This window comes from Anarhichas minor, unplaced genomic scaffold (assembly GCF_050575085.1).
Source record: "Anarhichas minor isolate MPS153535 unplaced genomic scaffold, ASM5057508v1 ptg000082l, whole genome shotgun sequence".
In the NCBI taxonomy this organism is placed as follows: domain Eukaryota; kingdom Metazoa; phylum Chordata; class Actinopteri; order Perciformes; family Anarhichadidae; genus Anarhichas; species Anarhichas minor.
In genome coordinates, this window is record NW_027466528.1 from 554441 (window position 1) to 567585 (window position 13145).

Genomic DNA, 13145 nt, shown 5'->3' on the forward strand with positions numbered 1-13145 from the left:
AAATGTTTCCATGTATCCAAATAATACTTGCAAGTGTCACCCAGGAAGGCTTCAAGGAATCTGGCTATACAGATAAAAAACGGACGAATCCTATAATTTACAACAAATGGACTCCACAGTGTGTGGATATATGAATATTTGTTAGAGAGTTATGATCAGTTCCTGCACTAAACTAGCCTTCAATGTGGCTGCACCGTTAATGTCGTGGCTTCTTTCAGGCGACAGACAAAAGATCATTCTTCAACATCTACTCAGACTCCATTAGAGACCTGGTGACCGTAGGAACAAATGAACAAGTGACAGCTCACTGTTCCAGGAGGGCATGAATTAAACATATCCATATCCACAAGTGATTTATGCTAATTAGCTGTTAGAAGTGCAGAGCTGTTATTTCTTTCACAACAAAGATACAACAAGTGAAATGTTACTTAAACATTCCTGTTGTAGCAAATGGAAATGTACCAGCTATCGGTGCTCGTGTTCGTATACATGCATGAGAGTGTGTATCCTCTGTGTGTGTGTGTGTGTGTGTGTTTGTGCAGACCATCAGGCTAATCTGAGGTTTGATTTGCCAGAGCTGAGGCCATGCTGGTGATGTAGCGGAGGGGCTGTTTGAAGAGCAGGGTCTCCTCTCCTGCCGTTTAAACAGCGAGCTTTCATATGAGGCGCCATCCAGTTGCATTTCATGAAGAATGAACAGACGTCTTAGCAGCTGGCGTTTTTCTGTGCCTGAGAGCGCGACGTAGAGACGGAGTGCGTTTTTTTTTTTTTTTTTTGCTCTATTGGCAATGCTCAGCAGGGCGGATCGTCTTTTTTGGGGGCATTCTGCGTCTTTACACAACGGCACAAATAGCAGCCAGTTCATATTTAAACTTTCATCTTTGCTGCTTCCAGAGTGGATGTCGTAGCCGTGTGATTGGATAGATAAACTGAACGACATGGTAAAAGTGGGACTGGGTGGATGAATTGATTACACTCAGTGTTGCTGCGCGCACATGATCAGTTTCCTTCCTCCCATTCTTCTCCTAATCATGGATCTAACTAGCCACAGAGAAAACGGGCTGTTATTCTTTCCTAATTTCTCGTAACAACACGAAACATATTTTGTCACATTGCTACCAAATATGGAAAATAAAACTTGTAATTTGTCATATTCTCTTGAAGAAAAATAAATAAGCTGTCAGGATTATCTGATGTACATGGACAAACAACAGCCGGTGACATATTCTAATACAAAAACATACTTCTCGGAGGCCCTTTGAGAAGGCCTCAGGGCTGACTGGCAGCTGTCCACGGTCGTAGCTGGAATGCAGCGAGCCTCTCTGGGGGTCAGAAGTGCTCCGGGACCGTGGGATGATGGGTGTTTTGGATTAAGAGGAAGGGGGTCGCGGGGTCACGAGGGCTTTCTGGCCCTGCGAGGTGACAAGGGGGTGGAGTCCCGCTGCAAGCGCTTGTTGTTCCCACTGTACAGAGAGGAGATGGAGGCGTTGGTGGGGGCCTGCGAGTGAGGCAGAGTACGTCCAGGGTACAGCGGGCCCCCCCTGAGCAGCAACACGTCCCGCACGGCACCACAGAACGGCTTGCTGACGAAGCAGTAGAGGAAGAAGTTAACGGCCGTGTTGAGCATGGCCAGCATGTTGGACAGGTCGTAGGCCAGGTGGACGCGCCAGTCCCGGTGGACCGAGGACACGTACAGGTGGTAGATGACCACCACGGTCCTGGGCGCCCACAGCACGGAGAACACGGAGGTGATGGCCAGCAGCATGGCCGTGGTTTTCCCAAGTCCGCGAGGAGGCGCCGACTTTGGCCCACGTTCCTCCTCGCAGCGCTGCTGCCTCTGCCTCGCCTTCAGCGTGTGGATTATCAGAGAGTTCAGCACCAGGAAGATGCTGCAGGGCAGGAAGTAGATGATAGTCACATGCGTCCAGACGAGGACGGTGTCCAGGGCCGTGGGCGGGTGGCTGTTCCTCCACATGTCCGACCACCAGAAGAAGGGCACGCCGGACACCAGGGACAATGCCAGGACCGCCGCAATGATCCTCCTGGTGCGTGCGGGGTAGCTGATCTGGCGGTGGAGGAGCGGGTGGCACAGCGCCACGTAGCGGTCCACGGTGAGGGGCACGGTGGACCAGATGGAGGCGTGGTTGGCGGCGAACTCGGCGGCACTGACGGAGTGCAGCAGGAGCTCGGGGACGTCGCGGTGAAAGACAGCCGTCTCCAGCAGGAAGCCGACGAAGATGATGAAGAGCTGGGAGAGAATATCTGAGCAGGTCACCGCCAACAGGTAGTAGTACAGAGCCTTCTTGGTGCGGGACGCCAGCCGGGACAAAGCCACGGCCGTCAGGATGTTCACTGAAATCATATAAAGAAGAAGATTAGATCATATTATCTGCTATTTATGAGATCTAAAGCAGTTGATCACTTTAATAGGACTATCTATATCCTGACACATGTGAAAGAAATATGTGAATAAATCAGTGTCATCTGCCTAAAATAAAACAACCAATCAGAGCCCAGGATTCTTTAAAGCAGCTGTCAATCACTTCTTGTGTAAGATGAGAACCTTCTCTCTGCTCAGTGGGCGGGGCTTCGTTCTGGCTCCACTGTTCCCAACATGGCAGCACAACTCATTTCAGCTTCTGGGAGCCGACACCGTGACCACGCTGCTGGAGAACCAGGCCGTATATCTTTTGGTCTCGTTGAAGGGAAGGGGGGCGCGGGAGAACCAGAACCAGGACTGAGCAGACCGTCAGACCCTGAGAGGTTCTCTAAAGGGACTCTCGTGCTCAGAGACAATACCACCTTTGTCCACAGGGACACATTTTAAATTGTGTTAAAATGTAGGTAGCTTGTGTTGTTTAGTTTTTTTGCTTCGAAGGAACTGCAAATCTAAGGAGCTTTTGTGACATTAATTATGGATTTCTATAGCATGATACCTTTTTATAGGGAAGAACAAATCAATAAAAGTCAGGTACTGGTTGTTTTATGGATTAAGTAATCCTACCTTGCATTTGTAAAATGCATTCACAGCAGTTTAAGTTACAAACCATTGATTTGATTTGTCTCCTTGCCACACATCTCGTACAGTAGTTTAGGACCCCTCTGTTGACTCTGGCCTCTTCCATTTATTTTCCTTTGGGTACGATGACGTGATGCAGCTGAACGCTCTGGTGACACGTCCGCTTGTTTGGGACACCGCTCTGTCTAAATCCCCGCTGGATCAATACCAAATCACCGCCATCGATTTGTAGACAAAGCGCGGTAATGAGAACAATGCGGAGGTGAACACTGTCCATCAAAGAAGACAGTTATTTCCACTTTCTGAATTATTGATGCATTTTGATGCAGATCAAGGGCTCGATGGATGGATTGATAATCAGACTCTCAAAACAAAGTGATGACCAGATGATTCGATTATTGTAACCTGTGAAAGGAGCCATCAGACCGGAGTCATGTGCTACAACAGTGCTGCTGGTCCTCTAACTCACGAGTGTATTGATTTCTTCTGTCCCCTGCAGTTTCCACTTCTGTTATAAATAGATATCAATACAAACTGTGCTGTGACTGAGATTCAGTGCAAATACAACTAATAAAATCACGTAGTGCATCAGTTAATATTCTAACCCTAAAATGACAGTTCACCTAAATTACAAGTTTACTCACGTAAGAGATACTGTCGAGTGTTTCACGTCATTATTTAATTAAAGCCAAACTGTCTGCAAAGGTGCACATGTCTCACTACGAGACATCGTGACAGCGTACCTGGTACTCCCACACAAAGCAGAATACTGTAGTAGATGACTGGGATGAAGCCCAGGACACATTTGGACCTCTGCAGCTCCTCAGGTTTCAGGCCCAGCTCCTGGTAGCCAGACGCTGTCACATTGGACCAGTCGATCATGACCTTGGTGCTTCCCCTGGGAAATAAGGAGGGACAGAGAAACATTTATGAGACTCAGAGTTAGTGTTTTAATTATAGACATCAAGAAAACAAAGGGAGAACTGTCATGATCTAGTTTCCTAATTGTCAATGAATCCCATGAAAAGACCAAAACCAGCACCAAATGTATCCACTAACAAGTGTTGTGAGTGATATCTGTTCTATCTCTGAGCCACAGAGCGCCATTAAAAACCCACCAAGGAGCCTCACAGTTGCTCCTTCATCCCCATGAACACAGGCAGTGTCATTTATTCTGACTCAATCACACAAATGTGCTATTTCCTCCGTACTACAGTGACCATCTGTTTTAGGAAATTACTGATGAAACTATATATTTGTGATGTTTTTCAAGATTTACGTTGTCGGAAGGTATTAGAAGGCGGACTGGATTTGCTCCGTAATACTAAACCCGAAGATACAGTATTATAGAAATGACTATAATATCATGATAGTGTTTAACACAGAGAAGAAGATTCTCACATTGGAGAAGCTGCATCAAGATAACATTTTAGCTTGAAAATGTTTTTTTGTTGAGGGATGAATTATTAAGTAATCGTTAATAATAAATCCGGTGGATCTCTGGGATGCGCCACGTCTTTAGATGAAGTTAAATTTACTTAAATGAACTACAAATTCATCGTTTCAGTGACAGGGGACAGACCTGATATAAGAAATGTATCGATATATAAAGATGCAGACTGTCTTGATTTGACGATATCAAGGATCAACACCTTTGCAGATGACGAGCCGCTTTATGTTGCCGTGAGTGAGGAAAGTCGTGTTTGTTTAAGAGAGCTGTTTTTTTCACAGAGATAAAACTGTGGAAAACAACAAGTCGGTTTGGACTCAGTCAATTAAACCGCAGCTCCACAACAACAGATGGGCAGACAGCGACGACCCCGTCACCCTCCACCCTCCCCCGAGTCATTATCGTCCCGTCTCCTCCTCTAACCTTTTCACCTGGGATCCATCCATCCTGTTTTTCTCTGTCTGTCTTGCCTCTGCCTACTCTCCTAATTTACTTTACTCATCCGTGAAGCCGTTTTTGCACTGCGTTATCTCTGGAGCTCTCAGTGACAAACCATTTGTGTGATGCTTAACCAACGTAAACACCATCGTGGAGCCACGATCGACCCAATCTGGGAAACTGACCTCATGATGGGACTTCTAACAGTTGGTCATGTTTAATCACTGCGATTGTAAAGTACTGTTTATGTGCCAAATCCCTGCATGCGCATTATATGACTGGAGTATTTTATGACTCTTGGCAGGAATGCGATCATAAAGTTGAGAAATATCTGAGGGCTTGGCTGCTTTAATTCACCTTAGCACAATAAACTAGCAGAAGAGCACGGATCGAAAAGCACTCATCGAGGTCAACGGTGTAATTCAGTATGTGGTTGTGCAGACACGGGAGCGGTCAGAATGATAGAAACCCCTCATGTCTTTATTTAAACTTAGCTGGAATCATATTTACTTCTAAAGGGGATTCTGGCTTTTAAACCGTGGATGATATACATGAAGTTAAGTGAGATCAGAAAGGATGATGCGTTGTGGTCGTCTCACGGTAGAGTTGGCAGACAGGAGTGTGAGATTTTCACATTTCATCCAGCTACTTCTATAATTGGCTCGTTGATTGACGTCACCGGTCACTTGAAGGTCTTCGCTGTTTCGCTGGTCTTAAATGTCTGGTCTTCAGCCTCATTGGTCCGCTCGATAAAATTACTAAAAGGAACTTTTAACTGGTTATGAGGATCATGTAGTCCTGATCCTCTATTAGACCTCCATCAGTAAACAGACCATCAGAGAGAAGATGGTCTGTTTCTATAGAGTTATTCTTGATGCTCGTCATCGGAGCCACCGGGTCGGATTCTGGTGAAACCAGATGAACTCATGCAGCTTCACCAGAAACTCCTTCAGCTCAGACTCCAGCAGAGACCGGTCCACCGCGGACAGACCCAGATCCTCCAGCAGAGACCGGTCTGCAGCGGACAGACCCAGATCCTCCAGCAGAGACCGGTCCACCGTGGACAGACCCATATCCGGAGCTCCGGAGGGAGGAGAGCTCAGCTCCCGGCAGCAGCAGCAGCATCTCCTCCTCCTCCTCCTCCAGGAGCAGAGCTTCTCCTCTCTGGGAGCAAACACTGACACCACGCTGCTGGAGACCCAGGACGTATTGCTGGACCCGCTGGAGGGAAGAGAGGCACGGGAGAACCAGAACCAGGACTGAGAGGAGCAGACTGTCAGACCCTGCTGCAGTAAAATGAGAAGTTTTCTAAAGAGACTCTGGTGCTCAGACACTACCACACTTTAGTCCACAGGGACCAACAGAACCAAAAAAAAATGATAGTTCATATCTTTAAAATCAAGTCAATCTGAATGTTGGATTTATACGTTATTGTACCACATGTGTGCATTTAGTTTTGAGACATCAGACAGATTGTAGTCAGACAAACGCCTCCATATGTTGGTATTAACATTAACAGAATATCACTCTTTCATTCCTGTCCTGTCTGTGATTGAATCTGTTTTTTTACGTCTCTGATCTCAGCTGTGACGTGTTGTGATAAGAAGTCTTCATCACAACACTTCACGTGCAGGGTTTTAAATCCAGACCATAAAAATGACACGTCCTCAGTCTTTGGAGGAAATGTGAGCTCAGAAATAACTCACTTAGATTTTGGTTGCTTTGTTCGTCTATGAAACACTCTCATATTTCACTCTTTGTTATGTAACAACATCCCACGTGCTGAGATAGAATGTCCTATTCAGTATTAATAGGAGCTCCACTGCTGCAGGAGGTGTAGTGTAGACGCACATTCATCCTACAGTGTTTTCCACAGTATGTGTTGCATCAACATCTTCAGTCTAAACTCATTACATGTGTACATTTATGGTTCCACACATTAACTATTGTTAATTAGACAGAGCTGCTTATCATGAACCAACCAACATATTACTCATGAACTCACATGCAAAGTAGAAACTAAGATGCTGCGACTGCATCCACAAGTTTACAAAAACAAAGATGGTTAACGGTCAAATAAGTGCATTTATGGAATAGTTTGGTAAAGAAGTACAAGTGTGTAATAAAATGATTAACAAACATAAAACTGAGGTTCAAACTAGTGTGTTTAGGAATTTGTTTTTGGTTGTATGTATTTCATTTTCACCGTTTACATTCATGAGAATTGTATGTTTGATGGAAAGTTGAATGTAAAAAGGAACGGTGCAATAAGAGGTCCGCCGATATCTTTTCAGTTTCTATAAACTTGCTTTGGTTTGTCAATTTTTTGTCAAACTTATTATTCTTTTTTTATCTTATGTATAAGTACTGTTAAAAAATGTCTGTCTTGGCAGCTGAACATTTTTTTAAAGTATTCTCAGTTAATTCGTTTTTTGTTCACTGTTCACTGTTTCCTGAAGTGCACGAGGAGTTCATCAAATTGCTTGTTTGTCTGAACAATCCAAAGACTGAAGTAAAGCAGCAAATATTCACATTTGAGAGGCTGGAATTAGTGAATTATTGGCAAATTACTTTCAACAATTTATCGACTATGCAAGTTTAAAAAGGGAAATCAATATAAAAACACAGTTTGATGCAAACTAAATGTCCACTGCTGCACGTATGTTCTCTAAAACAGGGTGAAATGGCTTCAAGGGGTGACAGTTCTGCTTCTTTCGGACACCCGATCTGTTTCCTCGCAAGCCTCCTCTCAGTAAAAAAGAAAAAGACGATCGTTGTTAATGAGAAGAAGGCACAAGGGAACAGTAATCACACTGACCGATCAATATCCCAGCAGCCACTTCTTTCACGCCGGCAGAGGTCCTCTTTAATCCCGAGAGTGCGAGATGAAATGTTGAAGCTTGGAGAGTTCTACTTGCTCTCCATCACGCTTTATTCTCTGGGAAGTTTCCCGTGCCGACTAATCGTCGTGTCCGGTCCCTCGGGTGCTACAGATTCTGTTCTCGCTTCAGATGCGTTTGATTTAAATCCGCTCTCAGACCGTTTCAGTCTTCGTGCTCGAGGGAAATGAGGTGCATTGACGTGACAACAGAATCGTTTGATCACACTGCTTCCGTTTCAACGTCAGCATCCTCCTCTATAAAAAACAGCTGAGCGACATGTCTGTGCAGATCAGAGGCCGAGGCGTGTTTCTGGTTACGACTCTTCCCAGGGTCGAGATGCAGCTGGAGGCTCCGCGGGGCGTTCAGTGCCCGGGAAGCTGAGCTGAACTCTATCTGTGCTCCACTGAGTCCTCTTAATAATTCATCATGAGACTGAGCACCTGAAACAACACTGCTGGGAGATAAAGAGCGCTGCTAGCACAACTGTACATCAAAACCCGTTTCTCATGAGAGCGAGGACGAAGAGCTGCTTCAGGTTTTGTCTTTTGATGAATCTTAACGCGAAAAAAACGATGAACACAAGAATCAGACCCTCAAAGAAAACTCTCCGACACGTCTAATGAACGACGCTCTACGTAACCCTCTATTGTTAGTTTTGGACGCGTCAGGGACGACGTGACAAGCTTTGTTTAAACTCGCGATGTAGCACGAGACTCCGCAAATAGCTCGCAGGCTACGAGCACTAAATAAGGTGTGTTCGTTACATTATTCTCCAGAACACCAGAGGACGTACAAACAAACTTGAAACTTGAACTTGGCAGACTAACAACTCACGTCACTGACGAGTCAAGTAACTAACGACACGGACAAATCAAGTCACAAAATGTCAACGTTTACTTTGAGTTTTGCGCGGGACACAATCGGTCTCCTGGACGTTCGTCCTGTGTCTGAAAAGTCCCACATTGGAGTCGGTAGAACGCCCGGTGAGTCGCTATCAGACGGCGAGGGGCATCGACCAACTGTCTGTATTTGACGAGTTGAGAGCGATGAAGAAGTTTCTTCATCATGCAGATCGTGATGCCGTTAAAAGTTCGTCGTTAAGAAAGACTCCAGGAGTGCATCTTGGAAGGAATTGATTCTTTCTTAGAAGATTCAGGGGAAGTGAAATAACAAGAAAACACGTCAAGTTCAAGACGCTGTGATTATGAAACAACTGTAAGTGAGACACTCCAGTCTCACTCCCTGCTTGCCAAAATAACTTTTATAATAGGACTGCAGTCAATGATGTGTAACAGCACTGATTGCACAACAAACAGAAACATTTCATCTTTTTACAACAGAGCAGCTGAGACACTCGACAGTGAACGCAAAGAGTTTTCTTCGGCTTTGTTTGCCCTTGTATGGTCGGTCTCAGTCTTACCTTTAAATCCAGTTCTCACGTCGACCCTCCACCTGGTTCACAGCCGGTCCTCTTCTCCGTCGTTCCCCCCGATGCTCCTACAGAGTCCCCGACATCGCTGCTGGACACCCAATGAGGAGACGTGGAGGAGGACAGAGAGGGGGAGGAGGAGGAGGAGGAGAAGTGGATCCATGCAGCCGGTTCATCACTGCAGCGAGTGAGCAGAGGACGAGAGGGAGAGATGGGGCAGAGGGGAGTGACGATGTGGAAAGGGTGAGGAAGGAGGGAGAGAGAGGGAGGGATTGATCTGTGGAGGGAAAGAGGTGAATGAGGGAGGAAAGACACAAGGAAGAGAGGGCAAGATAAACTGAGACAAAATAAATATTCACAAAGCAGACTAACGCTGTGAATAAGTTCCATATTATACCTTTAACTATATGCACAAGTATTAATTATTATAGTGTAGTTCCACTTAGAATACAAGAAGTCCATGTACTCTACTGCATTGAAGTCATTTAGTGCTTAATCAAAACGGCATTCCTGCTTTCTGCATGTCAAGTTACGCCATGTAGTTCACACTGTCTGCAATTTAAACGTATACGCGTGATTATACTACGTTCAGAGCAACTGACACACTATAAAATGTGAGGAAAACTACCTATATGATATCTAAGGTAAACAAACAGGACTTTCAACCAGGAGACCAGTGTTCATGTCCCAAATTGTTCTTTTTTTTACGTGATGTTTGTGACGTGTTCTCTGTACTTATGTTACGTTACTTATTTTAATCCCAATGATGTTTTACTTTAACCTAACTAAGTAGGTTTGCTGCCTGAACATAACTGCGGCAGTTTCACGGTAACAACATGGTGTAAAAAGACAAAAATGCGTTATCATGACAAGCAGAATGTCCTTAAAATGTCTATTTATAGCCCTTCCTATGAGAGCAGGTTGGGTAATGATAAAACCTGAAAGTCACAGGAAGTTGAAAGAGTCTTCAGAATAGTTGTTGAGGCATTGATGGTCAGCGGAAAAGTCTTCTTTGACTTTGAACCATGAAATGTCTGAACCATTAGGTGTTGAGATATTTCACTGGACAGATGAAATGACCACGATGCATCCTCTGGAGGCTCATGGATGTCTGCAACAAATGTAATGGTAGTATCTCATTCTCCACACCGCTAGCATGGCTAATAGTAAACATAATGTAAACTCTCCACATGCACGCTACAAAATCAATGCTTGATTTTTGAGTCTGTTGTTAATGCACACTATTGTCCCACAATGCAATACACAGAGAAAAGCTAGGAGCTGCTCGCAGCTGACAATCAAAATAAATAGCATTCAAAATTAAAGTCCTTTGGAAAAAAAACATAGTTTGATTTGCAACGGCTTTCTAAAGTTGCAGTTTCACAACACCATATTTATCATGGAATTGGAACACATTGTTGGTGTGTGCTGAGGTCTGCATCGACTTCATTGAGGTCTCACGGGGATTAAACACACACAGACACACACACGAAAACACACACACACTTGTTTTTGTCACTTAGGACAAGGGACGTAACTAACTTCAACCACAAAAATAAACTTACCTTGTGGGGACCACAAAGAGCGTGTCCCCAAATGTGACGGTGTGAACAGATGTCCTTACAACGTCATAAATACAATCACACACACACACACACACACACACACACACACACACACACACACACACACACACACACACATACACAAACTAACAACAGACAGTAAACAAAGACAAACATCACTCAGCAGCAGCAGAAGCTTCCTAATTTCATGCATGTATTCTTAACAGCAGTTGAAATTAACACAATTACAAGCGAGAGATGGAGTGAGATCCGACAAATCTGTCTTTAATTTATCTAAACCTCATCAAACGAGCAGATTGTTGACGATAGCAAAGCTCCAAAGCAAACAGCGCGTCATAGGGAGCAGATTTGAAGAACTAATTCATCCATCAGTTCAGTTCTGCTGAGAAAACCACTCACTTCCTGCAGCTGCATATCATTTCATGTGTTTATTAGACGTACGGGGTCACACCTCTGACCCCTGCAGGGGTACAGTCGGGCAAATAACGAACCCCGGCAGCCAGCGATCATGCAAAGACGTGACTCGCTATCGACCGGACCTGTTAGATTAGATGAAGATGACGCAGAGGGAGTAAACAAGCATCAGGCTTCATCAGTTGAGCATCAGGGTTCTGATGCAGCGGTTAATATTCATCACCACGGTCAACAGAAATCAAAGTTTCCTTTTATGGACGGGAGACATCTTCGAAAAACTGTCACTGAGTCCAATAAAGATAATAATAATATATAGTACCTTAACATCAGCTGCATTCTTTAAAGAGTCACTGCACACTTAAACCTGTTTGTAAGAGCCAATTATTCACATGTTTATTTATTATTTAAGTTTGTATCTTGTTTCGTTTTCGTATGAATATATGTAAATATTGTTGTTTGCCATTTTCTTGCCATAAAGGGCTAAACATTTTGTGATTTACGACAGGAAAAAGAAGTCTGCTTAGGTTTGGATCGTGTTTATCGTGTTTTGATAATCAACGTTTGTGTTGGAACGTCAGGTCGGTAGTGGAGCAGCAGGATGTAACCTGCTGTCACGTTGTAATGGATCTCTCATAAACCATCGTTCAAGTTTTCTCTGGAGTTATGCGTGGACTTGGGGTTGAAGTTACACTTTAAACTACTGATGCCCTTTATTTTGAAAGGGTCTAAGACGATGTCTCTCAACCTGCAGAGGAGCAGGTTGAGAGACATCGTCTTAAACTCATGTTCCTGACAAACGTTTTGAAAGTCGCCCAAAAACGGAAATGATCTGATTAAACCTGAAATATTTACTGTACTTCAGTACATGTTAGTTGCTTCCCACCTCTGATTACATATTCAGGATTTACACTAAGAGGTCGAATATATAACGACCTGCATGCATAACTCACAGAGCCAATTTCACGCCTTCAGAGTCGATCGGTTTACTCTCATTTATAGTCCGTACGTTCAGCTCGTCCTTCACTAACAGCTGCCACTGAGAAACAAATCTTCCTGTGCAGCTGGAGGAAGAAGAAACAGAAAAGAGAAAGAGGAAGAGTTAATGGAGCCGCTGCAGTGAGATAAACTGATGCTGAGGAAGGTCAGCTCAGTCTGGACGCCTGCCATAACCTCAGCTCTCCAAACTGTCCCTCTGGGCAGCTGTGAAGCAATGAGACTCTCTGAGGCCGAAACATGAGCAGCTCTCCAGACCAACACCGTCACTTTATCTCCACTCCAGACAAACACGCATCAGGACCTCGTGCTCCGTCTGTGGAGGGCTGAAAAATATTAATTTTTGATTCATGGATTTTGTTCGTCAGTGTGACTGTAAATACACGTATTTATATTTTTATCGTAGGTTTACTTGTATTTTCTGTATTCTGTAGCCAGAGTTCAAACTGTTTCTAATGCATGTGACAATATACTTTAAATAGAACGCAGATTGGTTGCAACCAGGTGCAAACCTTTGGTTCTGATAAGGGAAGCCGATGCAGAAGTATCTTTAACCTGCATTCTCTCTAGTGTCCACCAGGGGGCGACTCCTCTGGTTGTATAGAAGTCTATGAGAAAATGACTCTACTTCTCTCTTGATTTATTACCTCAGTAAACATTGTAAACATGAGTTTATGGTCTCAATCTCTAGTTTCAAGTCTTCTTCAATACAGCATGATGTTCATTTAGTACATTATGGTCCATTTAGAGTCAAACAGACCATAAAGCAGGGGATGCTTTAGGGCGGGGCTACACGGTGATTGACAGGTCTCTACCAGAGACGTATATGGCGTCTCTACGTCACTCCTCCTCAGTCCAGATATGGTCACTTCCTGTTCACTGGTTGCAAAAACCAAGATGGCGACGACCAAAACACAGAACTTGAGGCTTCGAA

At 44.3% G+C, this 13145-nt stretch overlaps 1 protein-coding gene across 1 annotated transcript; it reads right to left on the reverse strand.

Moving 5' to 3' along the window:
* Positions 1-1393: 1393 nt before the first annotated feature.
* Positions 1394-3913, reverse strand: gpr142 (G protein-coupled receptor 142). The gene is made up of 2 exons (XM_076081622.1): positions 3763-3913; positions 1394-2352 (listed from the first exon to the last, which is right to left on the reverse strand). The coding sequence occupies exons 1-2, from the start codon at positions 3899-3901 to the stop codon at positions 1394-1396; spliced, it is 1098 nt and encodes a 365-aa protein (XP_075937737.1). The 5' UTR covers positions 3902-3913.
* Positions 3914-13145: the final 9232 nt, after the last annotated feature.